Raw genomic sequence first — 20,866 nt, forward strand, 5'->3', positions numbered from 1 at the left:
TGCCAAAGGCGCAGACGATTACAGTTTTTCTTCTGACTCCTACTCATCCCGCCTCATAGAGATCAGATTAATCGTGGCACATGATCAAAGAGATTGAAATGAAGAAACTAAAAGCCAAATGGCTGCAGTTACACTGCTGCAAAACCTGGGTGCTGATAAGGACTGTAATTTTGCTGTGCAATTGCCTGGGCTCAGAGAAGTGAGGAGCACAGTGCTAACCCCATGTGTTTTTATCCCAACAAATACCCTGGCTGCCCTGTTTCAATGAGAACTCTGTAAACACATTGCTATCCTCAAGAAAAGAATTCCTGCCTTTCTGGAGAGTAAGAGCAAGGCGCGAGACCCGTGAAAATGAGCAGAGCTGCAAAGAGACTTTGCCATGCAGCAAATACACGTGGTGGCTTCGAGCACTTGTGGGCTGAAGCTCCTGCACACAAAGCTCTGCATGTCCCCAGGTCACTGTGGGGTCACTGTGCAGGAGCACCTCCCCTGCACCAGAGCACCAGCATCACACCACACACAAGCCCCTAAACGCACCCCCCTTCTCCTGGAGCAGAGCAGTTGCTTTAATGAAGGATTACCTCCCTGCAAGGGAAACTCGGCGGTGTGGGGCACGTGTATCCCACCCACTCCTCCTCCCTCTCTTTCTGCTCCTCCTCTCCTGCTCCTGGCACACTACCCACAGGCCCCACTCTGGCCACCCTCGGCAGCTCCTTGGAGAGCTCCTCTGAAGCAGAGCCAGATGGAGCTGCCAGCTCTCCCTAGGAGATGGCACAGGCTTTCCAAGCCGCCTCTTCCTGGGGCTGCCTACTCCTGTGTGGGAGGTGCGAGCGAGGCACGTGTTGCTTCCCCTGGTGAGCTTCCCTCCAGTGTGTCCCAGTGCCATCACTGAAGCCTCTGCTTGGTGGTCCTGCACAGCTGCCAAGCATCAAAGCCAGCTCAGATAAGCACCACATCACCTCTTCCAAAGGTGCCTCTGGGTGGGGCACAATTCAAGGCAAGCGTTGCAGCTGGTGACCCAAAAGCCAAGAGCTGCAATTTCTGTGGTCACCCCAAAGTGTGAGAAGTGTCTGTGTGCACAAAACTCCCATCTGTGGACCCTCACCTTGCCCACCATTGCTCTGAAGTGGTGCCAGCAGCAGAATTCCCAGCCTGGGAAATGAAATTCCTGGGAAGGCCCACCTTCTTGCACACTCCCAATTCTTATTCCCACTTAAAACTTTGGGAGGACCACAGGGAAGATTATCCACCACTGCTCCTTAGAAAGACCTATCCTAGGTATCCTGTGGGATCTGCTGCCTACAAGGACAGCTGGCAGGTAGCAGGGGAAGATGTCACCTGCTGCGATATGTATCAGATGTGCAGATGACGTTTGTGCAGGGTGAGAAGAGCCAAGACCACTGTGGGCTGATGGCTCTGGCAAATTTCATCCTTAGGTAAAATTCTGTCCTTAATTCTCGGCATTTTACTATGTCAGTAAAGGCTAGCACACATAAGAGAGGAAGCACAGGCACCCTGCCTGCACTGCAGATTGCCAAATATGAATTCAGATGCTGGCCATGCTGCAGAACCTTTGCAGGCTGCTCTGTGGGGCTGTACCACAGTTTCGAGCCTGCTGCAACCAGAGGTACCAGCACTGCTGCCTTTGGAATATGGGAAGTGACCACTATGGGACTGCACAGGAGCAAGCAGGCAGGTGTCAGATTTCCAGTGCTTGGGAAGCAGAATGCAGCCTTTTGTAGGCTGGATGGATGACACTGCCCGACACAGACTTGGGTGTTTCTCACTACCACCATCGGGCTGTCTTTACACATTTCTGGGAACCGTCATCTGCGCCCAAGAGGCACTTCTGGCCTGGGTAGCCTTGCTGACTGGGGAAGGACTGGAATGCTCAGGGATGCAGCATTTTCTTTGTGGGGAGCAGGCAGAAACATCTCATCCTGACTTTTTTCATGCTGGGCTTTCAGCAATCAGAAAAACTGGAGGCAAAATTCTCTTGTAAAAGGAGAAAAACCCTTTCACACCCAAAATGGGAAGCCTGAGTGCTTCCCTGGGCCCCAGGGCTGCTGTTGAAGGTCTATCATCTCCTTGGGAGCCACCACCACTCTTGCAGAGGAGAAAGGCAGGCAAATGGTTTATTTTAGTGATGTGGACTTGGTCCACCATCTGGGATGCCACACCAGGCCTAAGGCCACCACCTTCTCCAGCAAGAGGGCTGAGGGGATTCCTAAGGTCCATTGTGACCAAGGGTGGCAGTTGTCACCTGCAGCAGACCCCATGAGTGACAACAGACACATGATAATAAAACAGATACACAAGAAAATCCCTTTCAACCCCTCTCTGCTGGCCATCACCCAGGACACAGGGTGCGTCCCTTCGTTGGCTCAGCTTTCTCCATGGTAACAGATGGATGTCACCGTCCCATCCCCCTTCGTGATGCTGGACCGGGCAGGTGGGAGACAGATGGCAATGGAGGGGAAAAGAGTCCAGATCCTCCTGAGTGGCAAAAATTGCAGGAATCCCTGATTGCTGGAGCCAAGACATTGACCCAGAGCCGTGGGAGGGAGGGAAGGTGGAGGCGCGTGGCTCTGCTGAGCCCGGAATAGCAGAGCAGCTGTTAAGTTATCACTTGTAATTATTACAGCATATGGGAGGGAAAGAATAGCTCTCACAGGGAGAAAAACAAATAAGGAAAAGGCGGGCTGCCGCAGGGCTCAGCCACAGCAGAGTGACACTCGCACTGCAGCGGGTCCCCATCAGGTGGGCAAGGGCATCGCGGGACAGCTCTTCCTCTCCATGGCCCCGGCAGGAGCCTGGGTGCAAATATTTGCACCTGCAGCACCAGGGGCTCACCCATCTCCAGGAGGCCACTGCCCAATCAGGAGCATGGGTATGCTGGGGAGAGGATGACAGTGGCTGGGGTGTTACAGAGGGATGGAGCCTGGCATGCTCCCCCTGTCCCTTCTCCATGCACAACCCTATTGCTTGCTCTGTAATTTGAAGGATGCAGGGCCACACAGCAAATTATGCTGGAGCACAAAGTGCCCCAGTAAACCAAAGGGGGAACCCTCAGAGACAAGCCCTGCATGGGAGAGCCTGCTCCTGGAAATACGTGGAGCAAGGAAGAGGTGACATGCAGCAGCATGGGGAGAGTAGAGAAATTTGGGTAACAGTCTGTGAATAAGTAGCAATGACAGTCTCCCTTAAATTCTAGTCCACTTGTAAAATAAACATTGTATCTCGTCATAGCAGTTGGTATTCTGGGCTTTCACTATTAGAAAGAAAAATAGAAATAAATCCATTGGTAGTTGCACCAGCTGCATCCCAGTATGGGGACCAGGAGTGTCGAGGGGATGCCACCTCTCAAAAAGCTTGAGAGACTTAATGGAGAAAAATCTAATCATATCTGCTGTGTATTAAATGCAAAGATTTAAGTTCACTGATTAAATTCACAGCCACTGAGCTACAGATTTTCCTGAAAGCCAGAGAGCATTTTGGGCCCATTTTGATGTTTACTTGTCCTGTGCAACAGGCACGTAGCCACAGAGGTGAGGCAAGATAAGGAAGAGATGTTAACCTGTCCTGTTTGTTCCTATGCTCTGGTGGCTTTTCCCTGGGCATCTGCTACTGGCTACAATTGGAAATGATGCAGGACCGGGGACAAAAGTTTAAGGGGTTAGAATATACTCTAACAGTATATTATATTTTTTTATAATTTTAATAAAATTTTCTTTTTAATTTTAATAAAATTTATAATTTTTATCTCTTATTATATAAGAGATTTTTATATTCTCTTCTACTCACCTCTCTCCTGCTTTTCAGCTATATTTTTTATCTACTACAGCCTTCTCCCTGGCAGTATCATTAATTTACTCAGAGCCGGTGAATTGGCACCTGCCTGCTCATCTTGGTGAACTCTAGCTCATCCCCGCTCTCTCATCCCAAGCCAACCTGTTCCCTTTGTGAAGAGCTTGTGGCTCCAGTTAAAAGCACCAATATATGTCTGAGCAGGAGATGGGGAGCCCTGGACACACTCGGCTGATGTGTCAGGACCAAAGCATACCAACATTCCCTGACCTAAGCCAGGAGCTTGGAGCAGGCCCTCCCAGAGATCAGCAGGACAGATACAGATGGGTGCTGAGCACCTGCTGGTCTCATGGGAGCCTGGGAGATGCCCTCAAGCTTTGGTAGCCCACTTGGCCATGCAGCACAGGCAGCTGCTGAATGGCAATGCTACTGCAAACAAAGCTGTGACAGAAGCATTGGAAATGGAGATGGTTCAAACTCTGTGATCCAGAACAGGAGTGAATTGCATGTGACAGACAACAGCCCCAGCACCCGTTAAATAAACCAGCCAAACCCTGCCAGCACCCCAGGATCTTGGCCAAGACAGCCACTGTACATGGAGATTGAAGGACCAGCTCTGCAGCTAGCACATATAGGCAAGCTAGCCTGGGTGGAAATCAGGGACGCAGCACCCGTTTGCAGCAGCTGGAAATCTGCCCTGCTGCTTTAAAACCACTGGCCCTGCCAGAAGGGCTGACCCTGCCCATGCACCCCTGCTGCTGCTCAAGTGCTCACCTGGGTGACATTGTCATGGGGGGCAGAAAAGGGCTTCTGCTGCCTTCATCATGAGGCTGAAATGCTGCTTGAGACATGTGTGGGGTGACTGCTGGTGTTTTGGGTGACCCCACCACACAACTGAACATGGAGGTGCTCCCCACTGCACCGACACCCCAGAACAGAGGGAAACAGAAATGCTGAGATTTGCAGAGCTGCTTGGCCTCATCTCCTCTCTGCAGTGACCTGGAGCAGGGAAGGACAGTGATAGGGCAGATGGGGAATGTGCCTTGGGGTAGGACACAGCTTGGGGCATCCCTGCCCACGGCATGGGGTTGGAATTAGGTGATCCTTAAAGTTCCTTCCAACACAAACCATTCTGTGATCTAGAATGACACGATTCTCACAGTCCTTGTGCCAGAGACTCACTGGGAGACTGTGCTGGCTCCAGGATCCAGGAGGAGACAAAAAGCCTGCCAAGAGCTGCAAATGGAGGAGGAGTGTGTTTGCAGCTCATTGCTATCTCCACACTCACCCTGAATTGGCAGTGGCTGAGCTACAGACCCCATCAGGGTCTTGGGGGCTAAGCCCTCCTGGTAGCAGGATGCTCTGCCTAGGTGAGGGCAAAACAGCTCAGACTTTACCCTATTTGCAGAAGTTATCAGGCTATCAGTGACAAATGGAGTAGGAGGGGTCAGGCTGCTTTTGGTGCAGAAAATGCTGAGAGGAGGCTGACTCATCAAGCCCAAAGTTAAACATTCTGAGGATGTGAAGAACAATGTTTCCTGACAGAAACTGGCACTGGTGAGGAGGTGGCAGACAAAGCTTCTGATAAAGAAACCAACAAGTGCTAGTACTGATGACTTATCTAATGGTGCTGAGCTGAAGGCTGCACCATTGTGACATGTGACAGTCAATCACATCATACTACAACAACCCAGTCCTGCTTTCTGATGGCAGGGTCCTCTAATACCCCCCTTTTTGGGTCTGTGTGCAGATCCCACTCTTGAATGGAAACACCCCTCAATGCTGAGCAAAAGAGATTTGCCCATGGTCATTGAAATGGGTAACATCAATCTCTACTCAATAATTATTTTGCCAACTTTAATTTAATTGCTTCAATATTTATAAAAATGTGCACTATACTAGTAGTTAAAACTATTGTGTAGTAAACAATTCTGATTAAAGTTTTTTTAGTCTAATCATTATAATCATCAATTGAAATAAATTTCTTATTTCATTCATATAAATATATTTGGTTAGCCATCCTTAATTCTGCAGCACAAAGTTGTATAAAGGCTCAATGGCACCTATATAATGCTTTAGGTAGAAACCATTGACCAAGGGTTGGATCCAGACTCCTCTTTGAGAAGGAGTTTCGAAATCAAGGGGATCCTTTCTGACCCTTGTGGCTCAATGGGAGGGTCTCCTGGACAAACTTGTCTGAAACTTCTATTCTGCCTGCAACACTCCTGCATCCCAAACTAATCCTGCAGCTCTCATTTGAACTCCCATGCCCTCTGCCTTTGTCTCAGGGCAGGGTGACAGTGATGCCAGAGACATCCACACACACACACAGAGCTGCACACACACAATCTGCCTCTTGCACTTTTGGCCACCTTCCCAAATGCCAGCACCACATGGCAGCCCCAGCCATCTCTTTCCTTTCTTCTGTACATCACTTGCAAAGTTGCTTGATCTTAAGGTAATTGCTTTTCCCACAGCAGCAAGGGCCTCTCATTTGTTTTTACATGCCACTAATCTAATCCACAGGTTTGTGTTTGGATTCCTGCTTCCCCTGGACTGTTCATAATAAAAAAAAAAAAAAAAAAAAATCAGGATTGGGCAACAGCAGTTGAAAGGGAAAACTAATGCCTCTATTTTTCTTCTTCAAAACCACCAAAACTGACACTAGATAAAAGGGATAGGAGAAATCAGGGAAAATATAGGGTTTGAGATTTTTTTCCCCCCTACTTAAAAACTAATTTTGTTAGTGATCATCCGGGGGAAAAAAGTGTTTGTTGCTTTGACCCTACAAGACCTCTAAATATTTTTAATCCCTTGCTATCACTGTGAAGCCCCACCTGGGGAGGTAGCAGGAAACATTCCTTGGAGGAATCTAGCAGCTTTTGGGGCTGAGCTTCTGAAGAGGGAAGATTTGGTGACTAATCCCAGGAAATCCCCTTCTCCTGGGCAAGATGACCTGCCCTGATCCTGACTGTTGTTCCTGGTGTGCAGCATTTTTCTGGTAAGGGCTGGCAGGTCCATACCCTGACCCTGAAAGGTGCTTGCCCTGGTAAGACATAGCAGTCATTTGGGTGGTCTTGGCACAGCATGACCTGCTCTAATCCCTCCACTCCCGAGGGGGCTGGAGGGGGATCCATCAGCCCAGCCTGGTCACTGCCTCCACCTCTGATGCAGCAGGACAAGCCTCTCCTGCTGTGACAGGACTGCTAGTGCTCCCAGCCCGACCCCAGCTGCTGGTGTGTCCATCTCCCCTGTGCTGCCCGCTGGGGCATGCTTTCCCCTCTGCTCACCAAGTGCCCTCCTGCTGGACACACCTCCCAAAGGCTTCCACTGCTTCCCCCCACAGCAGTTCCACCCCTTCTTTCTGCCCTGAGCCCGACATCTCTGGGTGTCCCTCACATGGCAGATGGTAGAGCCGTGTTTGCTGTACCCTGGGTCAGCACAAGCCCAGCAGGGCAGGACCAGGAGGCAGCACGGCCAGGGCTGATGGGGTTGCTGCAGAGGAGAGAGCAGCTGCTGTGGTACTCACCTTTAGGCTTCTCTCATGGCTCCAAGTATCCCCAGGGCTGTGGGTGATGCTGGTGACAGGAGCCTGCAGCAGCAAAGTGGCCCAGGGATGGAGAAGAAACTGGGCTGGTGCTCTCTGTTGGGGAAGAAGGGTCTGACCCTGCCCACAAAACAGCAGTGGGAATGTGGGCGTTGATTTTTGACAGCTTCCACATGGGGAAAGGGCTGGGATAGAAATTACATGGGCTGGGTGGTGGCAGATATTGAGGCCTTGGCATCAGCCCCTGTGACCTGCCAGGGTCTCCCAGTGCCATCCTGACATCAGGAAGAGGGCCAAGATCCCTGCTGAGCCTGTTTGCAGCTCATAGCTACAGGCTGCGATAATGATATCTTTAAGACACGCTGGGGCTGCACACAGCATTATTATATGGACGTGCCCCATAACACCCCAAAAGGACCTCAGCTTTCCAGTGCCACAGTGGGGCTGGGATGTTCTCCACTACACTTTGTGGGCATTGCAGGCTTCCTAAGAAAATATTTCCAAATACATTGAAGTGGTGTGTGATACAGCAAGCCACTACCAGCATATTGCATTTGGGGCACCACACGAGGCCAGCACACTGGATGCTGGATAGGTAAAGAGAAAATTTGAGCCCACTGAGTGCCAAATGCCTCCTGAACGACCTGGAGCTGCTTGGGTTTGGTTTTCGAGTCCTTTTGCTTTTGGAAGTTGCACTTGTGAGACTCTCTTCTTCCCTCTAGCGTCCCTTCCGAGGCATTCCTCCTGCTCTCCAAACCCAGCAAAAGCGGCGCCTGCCTGCCTGCATTTGCACTCGCTCCGTTCCTCAGGCACAGGTTTTATATCTATAAACGACACTTCAACTCCCCACCCAGTAATCCGACGTTTTCTTTTTCTGCTTTACGCTGTGCCATGCAGGAGGATTCTGTTGCAAGGCCGTTGTGTCCTGGCAGCTTAAAAAATTATCTCAATTACTACCTTAATTTTAGCACAATCACTGTGAACTCCACCTGGGGATGCACAGCCACGAGGCTAATGAAGGCAGTGTGGAGAGGAGCCCCTTGTTGAGGGATGGAAGAGAGTGAGCCCCTGCAATTGTTGCCTGTGTAAGACCATGCACACCTCCTCTCATATCACATAATTTCTCCTTGGGCTGTAGGAAACCAGGGCAGAGATTAGAAATTTCTGCAGTGCCCCTAAGGCTGGATCAAGGCTGTCACTGAAAGGTTATTTTATTTCTGGTGACAGCAAGAGACCTCCAGGGTAGGATCTCCATCACCTGGGTCACTTCCCAGCTGGCTGAACCGGTTTCCAAATGTGCAGCCATAATCCTTCTTTGTGAGGAGAGACCTCCCCCTCTCCTGGGGACAGGGCAGCAGACCAGCCCTCCCAGATGCCCCTGCACCAGGCCAGCTCTTCACCAGCTCAGGGTCTGCTCTGGCACCTTGAATTCAGTCCAGGACAAGCCCTCCTTGGTGTCCTGCAGCTGTCCTGCCCCACCTGTGCCTCTCTGGAAGGTACAAAAGCTTCCCAGAGTGGCTCAAAGAGCCAAGCGCACATTGCTGCCCCAGTGCTCACACGCTGTCTCCACTCTCCAAGGCTGACCCTTTGTCTCAGCCAGGACATTTCCACTATCTCTTGGGGTAATTTTAGAGGAACAAAACAATAAAAACAGGGCCAGGATTCTCTGGTGTAATGACAAAGCCGTTGCAGGGCAGGATTCATCTCACCTGGCAACAGATGGTACCCAGCAGACACCTAAGCCATCATCCCAAACCCCGTGTGATCAGTGCAGAGACTGACACTATGGAGCAGGAGCCATCTGACTCATCATACCCCAGAAGCACCTGAGTTCCACTCTGGGTGCAGATACTGCCCATGGCAAGGAGACAAGCTTGTCAGGCTGAACAAGGCAAGGAACCGTGTAGGAAATGATCCTGAGTAATGATCCTGAGCTGGCCTGCCATTTGTGGGTATTTGAAGGGACACGTATGGCATTTTCCTTCCTGAATATCTCCTGTGTTTTCTCCTCCTTGACAGCCAAAGAAAATATCTTCTATTCATCCTTTAATGAAGATTAATTTGTTCCAAGTGCAAAGCAATCTCAGGCCTTCAATGACAGTAATGGCCTTGGCAACAAGCACAACAGCCATGAGCCCTGGGGCTGTGCCCACAGCTGCCATGGGAACACTGGACAGGTTGAGCATCTCCTTTGGCCTGTTCCTAAACGGGGTGCCAAGGTGTCTACAATCGGCTGGGCTCTGCAGAGCTGGGAGGTGCAGAACCCAATCCAAGGCTGAGCAGGAGCCACCTTTGCTTGTCAGGGCCCACCTTTGCTTGTCAGGGCCCACTTGTCTGGGTGGGATGCTGTCCCAGACATGCTCCTTTCAGGGGAAGGGATGTTCTTAGTCACTGAGGGATATTTTCAGTCACTGAAATAACTGGCTGGCACACAGCTCCCTACTTCTTTCTCCCATGTTTTTTTTTAAGTTCTGGCTGATCCTTTCAGTATGCAGGGCAGCAGCAGTCACTCCAGCAGGGCTGTTCATGGCACACCAGCTAAGTGATGCTGAGAGGCCTCCTGGATGGATCATGCTTCTGCTAATGCTGCAGCATTGTCACTTTGGGCCAAATCCCTCTGTTCTGAGCCCAGCTCCCTGCAGGGCAGCTGTTCTCATGTTACCATCCCCTCCCTTAGCAGTGTGTACTGGTGAGACTTGGCTCCCAGCAGAAACCTCTTCCCTGCAGTGCTGATTTATTAATAGGTGAGGCAGCAGTTCTCACCCCTCTCTCCAGCTTACACACTAGATATCAATTTGGCAGCCAGCAGCAAACCCCATTAAGGCAGTGAGATACTTAAAGGCATCAGAAGCTCCTGGCCCATTACATGAATGAAGGGAAGGACTCTGGTAATGTACATCTGAAACTGGTCACATCCAACTGGAAGCAAGGATCCTACTGAGACAAACATTAAGAGTCTGCAGAGGCAGGGATGGGAATAAGCTCATTCATTAAAGGACTTTGTCTGTATTCAAGGGACCAATGTGTGATTTTAACAGAGGAAATGGTGACAAAAAGCCCATACAATGAAACTCCCCTTTTTCCCTTTTGGGCCAAGAGAACTGAATGCACAAATAGCCCATCATGCCTTACATTTCCTATTAAATACCTAGCTGGCTTTTCCATTTTCTAGATGAAAAAGGTGGAAGATGAACAAGCAGAGGCTAAGCCAGGACAATAATTTTCCCTGTGGATCTGTTATAGCTGTCCAGACAGAATGGCCCTGCTTATTTTCCTTGTCCTGGAAACTGCAACAGACAACGGCGTGACAGCCCTGGGAAATGAGGTGCACAACTATTGGCAGAGAGAAGAGAGGAGGCTACCAGCCCTTCTGCCCCATCAGCCTGGGCTGTGATCACTAACCTGCTCTCTTAGCAAGCCTCTCTGCTGTTCCATGCATGACAGGCTGGCCACTCAGTTCTGGACTAAATCCCCACAGACACCAGAGCAAGTGGCACCTAGGCTGTTGTACACGTGTCCCTGTCCATAGGCCCCTGAGGGGGTGATGGATGGGCCACCAGCTGATGCAGTGACCAACAGGGACCCTGGACACCTCCTCCTGCCCCTGTGAGCACACCACACCACCATGCAGCATGTGAGTGCCTTGGTTAGGCCACCAGTGGGGCAGAGCTGACTAATGAGGGGTGGGGTGGCTGTTCTGAAGGTCACACACAGCCTGCAGCCCTGAGAGTCACCACTGGGATGTCTGATGGGAAGGTACAACAGGAAACCCTGAGTTAAATGGTTTTGATGAAGCCCTCAGGCACTGATTTCCCACACACAGGGCAGAGCTGTTTTTTTTCTGAGCATTTCTCCACATCCTCTCTGCCAGCTCAGAGAAGCTTCTTGCTCTGTGCACATACAGAGCCATGTAGAGTTTGCTGAGAGATGAGACCACAGATGCTTTTGAGAGACTTTCCAGATCTGTTCCAAGAGTTTTGTCCCTGCAGATGCTCATGTCCAGACCCAGTTTACACACCCACTGAATTTTCTTCCCCTCCACCCCTTTGAAATGAAAGATGTCGATTGAGAAGGAGACTCTGAATATCTGGAGAAGACAGTTCTACCCATTATCCCTGGTAGGACCCTGGATATAGAGAAGGGTCAGTGCTGTCAGTGTCTTCTTTCTTTTACAAGGCCAGCTTTTTTTTGTGTGTGTGATGGTATTGTCAGTGACACTGGCAAAAAGTCAGATTTAGGAGCCTATTTAAGGGCACAGGCATTATTGCTGGGTGAAATCCTGCCTGCATCCATAGTATTGCATAAAATCACTTACCACACAGTTTAAAATGATTTTTGATAGATGATTTCTGCTAGGACACACCAAAACTGGGCAAACTAGCTTCAAGCTCCAGACTGTTTTGTAAGATAAAGTGGTGCAAGGAGCACCATGATGAAAAGGAAGTTTCAGGGCCTTGTCTATTCTGCTTGTCTAAGTTAAGATGGCCAGCAGAAAGGAGGCATAAACCAATTCATTAACTCATTGTGTAATTACTGTTTTATAAACTGATTAAAAAAATGTAATCTAACATAGTAATTTAAACTGGGAAAAATGTGATGATGCATGGTTTCAGACTGCAACATCAATAAAGTTGAAAGACACAGTCATTTGGAACAGCATCTCACAGACTGCAGTCACTAAAACAGATGTTTCGGATCTTACCTGAACATGGAGCAAATGCCCTATTGAAATAAAAAATGAGATTATTCCCTTACTTCCCTGCTTTGCTGCATCATCACTTAAAATGATCCAGTCATAACAAATTGGAAAGTCTATTTGATCTGAGAATGCCAGAAATGGGATGGAGTGAAAGGCACATGCAGAGGATGCTCTGACACCTGGTGACAGAAGTCAGCTCTGCTACAGAAGTTCTGGAATGCAATGTCTATTCAGAGGAAGTGAGACAAATCCTTCCAGGTAGCTATGGAGCAAACAAACATGTTAATATTGGGATAAGCCACTTGTTCAGCATTTGCTCCCATAGCAATGCATCCTACAAGAACCTCCAATGCCTGTGAATAGGGTGAGCTCCTGTGGGGGCATAAACTCTCGAACCATGCAGCCTTTCTGGGCTTTTCCTCAGGCAACACACCCTTCCCTCAGAGCCTGCTCTGGTCAACACTTCCTCTCAAGCCCTTGGTTTTGGCCCTCACATGTTTAACATCCAGGACTGCAAAAGGCACACTGCTGGCTGCTGGTAGGTCACCTCCTCCAGCCCTTTCCACAGGCAGCAGGCTCCATGCTCTGCTCTGTTTGCTGTCCCTGCCTGACTCACTGAGCTGGGCGTGGTGTGGATGAGAGGAAGTGTGATAGGATATGTTCTGTTTTAGTGTGTATAGGTTGCAAAAATAACCATATTTTTCTGTAATAAGACATTCATTAGCTCATTGGTTGATCAGTGGTTGCTCTTAAAATATTTGTGGACCAGCTGTATCCTGAATTGAGGCAAATCACATGAATTGTTTGAACTGCTCTGTGTTTAGCTTGCAGAAGAAGCTGCAAGATAGCATTGATCCTTCACAGCTGCACCGTGTACATGGCTCCAACACATGCTGGCAACTGGGTACCTTCTAGGACTGAGGACTTCTGTTCTGAGATGTTTTTGTGGCACTGGATTTGTGTGGCAATGACTGCAGAATGGACCTGGCAGTCAGGGGCCAAACAGAATTCATTGGCCTGAACCTCTGCAAGGCTTTTGTGGATGAGCAGACAGCTGGATGCTGGTGGTTGATCTCTTTAGAAGGGCTCTCATCCATGATGGGCCTGAGGAAAAGAGGAAAACTCTGTGGTGAGACTGCACTCTGGATTTGAATATCTGCATTCTCCTCAGCAGCTCTGAAAACTGAACCAAAAGCTGCTGGGCCTGGGAGCAACCCCAGGCACACGAACTTCCCACACAAGGCACACGCTCTCTGCCTTTGCTGACTCCAAAGTGACTCCCTCAGCTCAAACCCAAGCTGTCATGTCACAAGTCCTCTGTTTTATTTCTTCAAAGAAGCAACAACAGCATGCTAAATTTACAGCAAACAGGTTCAGAAATAAACATGTTTTGGTACATGTGACACTTCTTTAATGCCTACTTTATTTTCCAGAGCTCATTCTAACATGAATTTATGTCAAGGAAAAAACTCAAGTGGGACGTCAGGAACCCTTCCTGGAGTGTACTGGAGGAGAGTTTTGAACAAGTGCCACAAGATCTTTGCAACAGACACAGCATTGGGTCTGGGTGGGGAACATGAGAATTGAGCAGTAAGAGCACAGCAAAATTCTGGGCTATTATTCAAGAAAACACAAAATTTACAATACTCAAGCTACAAGGAACATGGGAAAATGTTTCTTTAGCTTTAGACAGTCAAAGGTAAATGTCAGCACAAATAAAAGGAATTAATTTTACAGAAGAAGCAGGAGACCTCAGAGACAATATAAAAATCTGCCTTTTCCTGCCATGAAGTCCCTTCCCCAGATGCATTCCAGTACACATACCTGATCCTTGGTGACCCAACAGCTGCTGGTCCTGGAATGGGCCTTGGCTGGCTGGTGCAGCCCACAAGCTGGCAGTGGCCTTGGGATGCAGAGGCAGCCACCGTGCTGTGCAGGCCCAGGAGAGCAGGTTCTTTGTCCAGAGGCTGGGCTGAATACTCTTGATGAGCCTTTGACCAGCATTTCTGTGTACACTGTCTGTCCTCCTCTTGGCTGGGTATTTTTATGCCCCTATGAATCCTTGTTTTCCAGGGTCTTGCTGCAACATCCACTGCAGAGGCAGGTGAAGGGTTTTTTGGAGGGGATGGAATTAGATAACGTTTTGTGTTGGAGAACACTGCATCCTCCTGAGCCTGTGATGAACCTGAAACAGAGTGGAAAGCACAGTGATTTACCAGTTCATCTGACTGCTACATGACTAACCCAGGGAGTGAAAAATTTTGGAGATGCTATGTGATGGAGCTGGGTGGGCAGATGTGTCCATGTTGAATTTCTTCCTCTGACAGTTGGTTTGGTTCACTGTCAGCCTCTCTGCCAGCACTGCTACTGACATGCCAAGTGAGGAACAGCTCACAGGCAGAGCTCACAGGGCACCCCCGAGCTCACCTGCCCTCCTGTTCTCAGGCAGGATCACACCTGCATCATTCCCTGCCAGTGTCTGCACTGACTTGTTCTAAATACCTTAGGGCTCCTTCCAGTGATCTGAAGTGCAAGGCAGAGGAATAATCACAGATGAGCGGATCCACTTTTTAAATCAGAGGCAGAGATCATGGAATCTCATAATAAGTGCCTGACTGCTGGGGAAAATATTGCACTGCATGCAGGGCTACTTTCTGGCTCTTTGTGTTTCAGCCATGTCATTCTCTCCATGCAACACACAGAGAAGAAAAAACTTGTTGCTGACTTATAAATATAACCAGCATGCACACATGCTTAGAACCATTCTAAATATAGCAGGGATCTGATTGCTCTTGTCTATTGAAAGAACCAACCATTCTATAAATAGCAGGGATCCAATTGCTCTTGTCTATTAAAAGAACCTAACTGTACCTAAGTGCCTGATGTGCAGGGTCCAGGCCAGGAACATAATCTAAAGAATGTGACACCAAAACTCAGGCCCAGAAAGTTCTTCTCTGTGGCTCCCAGTTGATGGGGATGTATTTTACTGCCTAGGTAGAGCTGATAAAAAGTTTTCATGGAACAGTTTGTATCATATGATATACTTTTAAAATGCCTAAACTTCATATTTGTTTTCAAGTAGAGCCACTCTGAGAGACTGGTATGTCTGACTCAAGAGCCTGAAATAACATTCAACGCCTTCCAAAAAATGCAGTTTATACGGATCTGATGCTGCAAACATTTTTATGTAAGAGTGGCTTTGCTCAGATGACTTGTCCTTTTCTGGTCAGAAGGATTGCTTCCAGCAACAAGTTCTTCTGTGAGAAACTCACACTGCACTGGACACACTTCTAAGTGTCATTAGGATCCTGGTCAGTCCCCCCACCACCTCAGACAATTCTAGATTTTGAACTACTCCATCATCATCCCACAGATTTAGTCAGAAAATGGACAGACCCATGCTCAACCATTCACTTTCACAGTGCTATAGGGCATGACACTGGTACACTGTGGTATGTTTGTAACATTGTCCTGTCTATCTAGAAGGATGATGAGACCATCATACTCAGTGTAAAGAAATCATATAAAATCTGAAAAAGACCAGATTAAAGAGATCATGAGATCATAATCTAAGACTTTTGTGGGTACTGGACAATAGGCCATTCCTTTAGATTTTTCCAAACAGCCTTTATTCTTGTTAGGGAGATACTGTTTATAGTACTGTTAATACACATAGAGGCTTTGAATAATTTAATGATATTTCCTTTTTTTTCCAAAATATATTATATTTTTCTAAATTTTTTAGTAGATCCATTTTTACCCTTGAAAGAAATGTAAAATGAAAACTCACATGCTTTCACTTATTGAGAAAAAAGGAGTTGTTTAGATTAATAACAGAAAAAAGATTGAAGTTGTAATTATATATGGTCCTCTATTTGATATGTGTTTTGAATAACCATTATTAATGTTTTAAGCCAATATTCAACAAGTAGTGAAGAGTGGGAATTCTGCTTTTATTCACGTAAATGCAATTTCAGAGAAGCCTTTGGCTTTATTCCTGAGTAGAAGAGCATGTTCCATTTTTAAACCTTTTACTGAATGCTTCCTTTTGGTTGCATATCTTTCCAGAATTCCCAGTTATGCAGTTAAACCTTAATCACTAGCTCAGCCATTATGTACATCAGTGCCAACTGGGTTCAAATACAGCTCAGTAGGAATGACAATATTTTAGACTCACCTGGCACTGTCATGAATTAATGACACAAGGTAAAAGACAGAGATCTGTCCTTCTACTGCACTTGATGCTAAGCTAGTGTGAGATCACCTTTGCTCCTCTTAATTCTACATATTCATGCTGAAATATATGAACTGTTGGTCAACACAGTTTAAAAACTCCTGCTTAAAAACTGGAATGGATTGCTTAGGGTCTGGTCCTGCAATGGCATTTTCCAGCTGCTGCCCTGAAGCACAGATGCCAGATCCCATAAAACACTGGATTACCCATGTACCTATCTACAAACAGCACGTGTTTAGCCCAAGGCCAACCCTCCCCCAGGGTTTTAAGTCCAGTACCTGAGGAGGAGCGGGAAGAAGAGTCAAATGAAATCCTTTCAATGAGGTCCTCATCACAGGCCTCCCTCAACTCATTTCCTAAGCTGTCAGTCAGGCTCCAGTCTTCACCTTCATTCACCTTCAGTGCTTGGCTGGCTTGCTCTTGCTGACCTGTTTGCAGGCACCTGGACAACATCAAGTATCACACCTTTAATTAGCTTTTGAGTGTGTTTATGCAGCTGGTCAAATGCAGCCACTCAGGCAAACACCCTGCAGTGGATTTAGTTACCCACTGTTACTTCACACCTTCCAGGAGATATGAAAACTCATTTTAATGGGATCAGCCATCTAAGATGCCTGTGTCTGATTATCTCAAGCATCTTAAAGTTAATCAGGTGAAGTGGGGCAGATTTAAAATACTACCCAGTGAAGTAAGCTCAGAGAAATAAAACCATTTTTACTTCCAAAATAACCATTACCTATCTGTGAGATCTATGAGATCTCAGCAAGGGGGTATTTTCTTTCAGCCTTTTGTTTGCTTAGGCCAACGTGGTGCTTGCAGAAAAGCTGATCCCCTTTCAGCTCTTTTACCAGACACTGTCAGGGCCAAGAACAGCTCACCAGTTATGAGAAGTCATTTCTCTGCTCTCGCTAAGGAAGTGAGCCCATCCTGCCTGTGCTCCAGAGAGAAGGAAGAGGATTCTTCTTCCTTGCCATCCCGCAGATGCTCCAGGCAGGAGGACTGCCGCCCAAAGCAGGGACAGGAAGGCAGGGGCCGAGATTATCCCTCGAAACCACCAGCAGGTGGCCAAAGCGCTGATCTTATTTTTGCAGCAGAAAATGAATGTAGAGTTTATGGCATGGCAAGAGCTATCTCCCCGGCGGTCTCACCCCTTGTGCTGCTCCATCCATGCTCCCAGGTCAGAGGACACCTTTTCCAGGTGCAGATCTCTTCCTCCTCCAGAGCCACAAAGGTTTTCTGTCGTCAGACCAGACGGTTTCAAAGGCCTCACAGCAGGTGGCTGTGGAAATGGCACAAGTTATCTAGATATCCATGGGAACACTTCCCAGCTCCGTTTCTAGATGTGGATTTCAGCATACATCAAAGCCCACTGTTGTTTCTGAGTTTTTAGATTATCCCTCATCATTTTCTAACTCCTCAATTTTAAGAAGTCTCACTTCCCAGTCATGTACTAATACAGCCTGAGGAACCCAGGGTAGCAGTGACAAAATTGTTGATTTATATTTCACTGTATATAAGCCTATAGCACCTATACCTATAAGCATATTAAGACCAGTACCACAGAGACTGCATCACTCAGTATATGACCACAGTTCAATTCCACATCCCAGTTCTTAGCACACAATAATTCCCTAAAATGTTCAAATTTGTTTCAGAAAAGCTTCCTATGCTGAGGTTGTGGTAGCAGAAAGACATGGGCAGTACCTATCTTTTCCCTGCAGTTCTTTAACATCTGTTGTGAGCATTAAGTCTGTGTCCTGTGCATCTCCCTGATATACCCCAGCCTGTTTAGATCTGCTCATGTGTAGCTGTGCTGTTTTGAACCTCAGGGCCAACAAAAGCTGACCATGACAAGCCAGGCTGCTCCCCTTTACACACACGGGTATCCTCTCACTGAATTACAGCCAAAATGAGCAGGCTGACCCACAGGGCAGGGGCACCACCCCACTGCCAAGAGGAACAAACTTTGGCTTTGTGTTTGTTTAGTCAATAGGAATGACCTTGCAGCATTAGCAAGCTGGCTGTTTACACCAACATCAAAGAAACACTGTTGAAAAAAGTCTTTCTCTTAATAACTGTTGTAGAAATACTATCAAGTTTTGCAAGCCTGCCTTGTACTTTGCTCATTGCAGGAGGATGGGAAATCTGCCCCCAGCAGCTGACACGTGATTTTCACTGCTCCCTTGCAGCTGATGGTCCACTGCTGCTAACACAGGGGCACATGCAACATCATGGCAGGGGACCCTCTGTCCTCCTCAAGGCAACTGCATCTTGGGGGTTCTTGGCTACAGAACAGAGTGAGCTGCTACAAGCCACAGTGGGAGTTCAGTTTATCCCAGGAGTTGTGGGGGTCACCATGCAGGAATATGAAGTTTACAAGAAAAGCATACACCTAGCTTTTGCCTCCTCACATGGAGGGCCTTGGCAGGGTTCCCACATATAACCTGGCGGAGTCCTAAGAAAAACAGGAAAAAAAAACCATTTTACTCCAGCATTTAACAAACAGTGCTGTCATTGAAGTTAATGACAAACTTCATCTCCCTGATATACCCCAGCCTGTTTAGATCTGCTCATGTGCCTGCAAACAGGTCAGCAAGAACAAGCCAGCCAAGCACTGAAGGTGAATGAAGGTGAAGACTGGAGCCTGACTGACAGCTTAGGAAATGAGTTGAGGGAGGCCTGTGATGAGGACCTCATTGAAAGGATTTAATTTCATTAATATAACTTCCCATAGACAGGAAGTTATAATATTCATGGTGTAGGTTCACACTACCAGCTGGCATGGCCTGACACTGCTGCTAAGAGGCAGTTTCTCTGCTTCCACCAGAATGTCTTCTTTTGACCCTGCCCTGCCTCCTTAGTTGTGCTGGTGCAAATATTTGTGAGGGTACATGTCAGTCAGATTGGGCAACAAATTCAGATTTAAAAAAAAATATGATTTTGGGAAGTCGTTTTTGTTTGTTGTGCTGGATTATTTTTCAGCTGGATTTTGATTAAAATCAGGTTAAAAAGAGATAAAGCAACAAAGGGTCAGAAGAAGCAGTGAGCATTTGGTGAAACTGTCTCTATCAGTAGTGTTAGCTGCCTAAAACTGTGTGTAAAATTACAGTCTCATGCCCTGACAAGCTGTACTTAGTTTCCATGTACATTTCCAAATGTCCACTCAGCTGTTGACTCTGCATTGCTTCATCTAATCCATCATCCTAAGTCCTACCCATAGGCAGGGAACTGAGGAGAGACAGGCATCTGAGCAAAGCAGCCCACCATGCCTGGAAACAAATGCCATCTAATCTGCAGTCCGTGGGCTGGTGGAGTTACACCATCACGGTGTTTCCAGGAGTCAGGGAAGGATGGGTGGTATTTCCAAGTGACTAGGGCAAGAAGGGCAGTGGTAGACCTGTCTTTTGGGCTAGATCAGGATGTGAAGTCAAGGAACTGACTCCTCTTGCTGAGGGACCAACCTCTGGAAACCCAGACCCAAGTGCTCATTGCCAGCAGCGATGCTGTTGCAGTATGAGACTGCAGCACACAGAGTCTGAGCCCACGATGCGGGGGGGGGAATGGGCATCACCACACCTCTCTGGAGGACTGCCTTGGACCACGCTCCCGTGGCTGAACAGGATGTGGCCTGGTGTTACTCGAGCAGGACAGCTACAAAGAGGTCTGGAAGGGGAGCAGCACTGCAGTATGGGGCTGTGAAAAGGGACAGCAGCACATGGGCCATGGGGCTGAGGATGGGCAGTGCAGGTGACTCTCACCTTCTGCTGCAGGGGGAAATAAAGGAAAGCCTACGCTAGAGCAAGTGAGTCTCGTGGAAGACAACATATGCTAAACCTGATTAGCAGTGGCACGGGTGGGTGGTATTCAAAGCACCCTGGCTTTCATCAGTAATAACTTTCAGAAGGAGGTGGAGGTGTGGGAAAGAACAGGATTAAAAAAACATACATTACCATGTGTCAAATCACTGGAGTCATCTTTTGTGAACAGCTTATCAGGAAAAACAGTGGGATCTGGAAGAGGACAGCCACCGCCCAAGAGGCTGGCATCACGAGAAGTCCCTGCATTAGCAGAACTCTGTGCATTTACAGATCGGGAAGTTGTTGGGGATTTTGGGCTGCATTCAGACTGCTTTGCTACTTCCCCAAGATACGGATCTAGAAGAGAGATTTCATTAGTGTAAGCACAGTTATGCAAGGCTTCAAACAACACCATCACCGCACCTTGCCAATATGGCAACTGCTGCTACACACCTGGAGCTATAGAGGACAGAAGAATATGTAACTGCAGCTACAAGAAACATGCTGGAATGGGTCCAGCCTAGGGAAGGAGGTCTTCCATTGCTGTGCTGCCCAGTCATGGCAGAATCTGGGGATCCCTAACTAAACTGATATCCCTTCCCACTCTTCTTCTGCTTCAGGGCATCAGAGACAGACTGCTGGGGTTATGAGTCAGGAACTACTCTGTGCTCACCACCCACCTCTGGCTGGCCCACAGGGGAGCCTGGACACATCCAGGGCACTGCCACTTTCCCTGCCTGCATGCCCAGGCTAACTGTAAGCTGCCTCTCATTTGCTGCCCA

General features: G+C 47.9%; 1 protein-coding gene across 1 annotated transcript in view; it reads right to left on the reverse strand.

The window, feature by feature from the left end:
* Window positions 1-12,964: 12,964 nt before the first annotated feature.
* The window catches only part of LOC131559289 (leucine-rich repeat-containing protein 56-like), a 56,892-nt gene continuing 48,990 nt past the window's right edge, over window positions 12,965-20,866 (reverse strand). The window contains exons 9-14 of the mRNA XM_058807618.1: window positions 20,238-20,441; window positions 18,678-18,742; window positions 17,436-17,566; window positions 16,566-16,729; window positions 13,878-14,238; window positions 12,965-13,157 (exon numbers count right to left, since the gene is read on the reverse strand). Of these exons, the coding sequence (XP_058663601.1) occupies window positions 12,965-13,157; window positions 13,878-14,238; window positions 16,566-16,729; window positions 17,436-17,566; window positions 18,678-18,742; window positions 20,238-20,441 (1,118 nt within the window). The remainder of the gene's footprint in view (window positions 13,158-13,877; window positions 14,239-16,565; window positions 16,730-17,435; window positions 17,567-18,677; window positions 18,743-20,237; window positions 20,442-20,866) is intronic.

The sequence above is a fragment of the Ammospiza caudacuta genome, chromosome 6, assembly GCF_027887145.1.
Source record: "Ammospiza caudacuta isolate bAmmCau1 chromosome 6, bAmmCau1.pri, whole genome shotgun sequence".
Lineage (NCBI taxonomy): Eukaryota > Metazoa > Chordata > Aves > Passeriformes > Passerellidae > Ammospiza > Ammospiza caudacuta.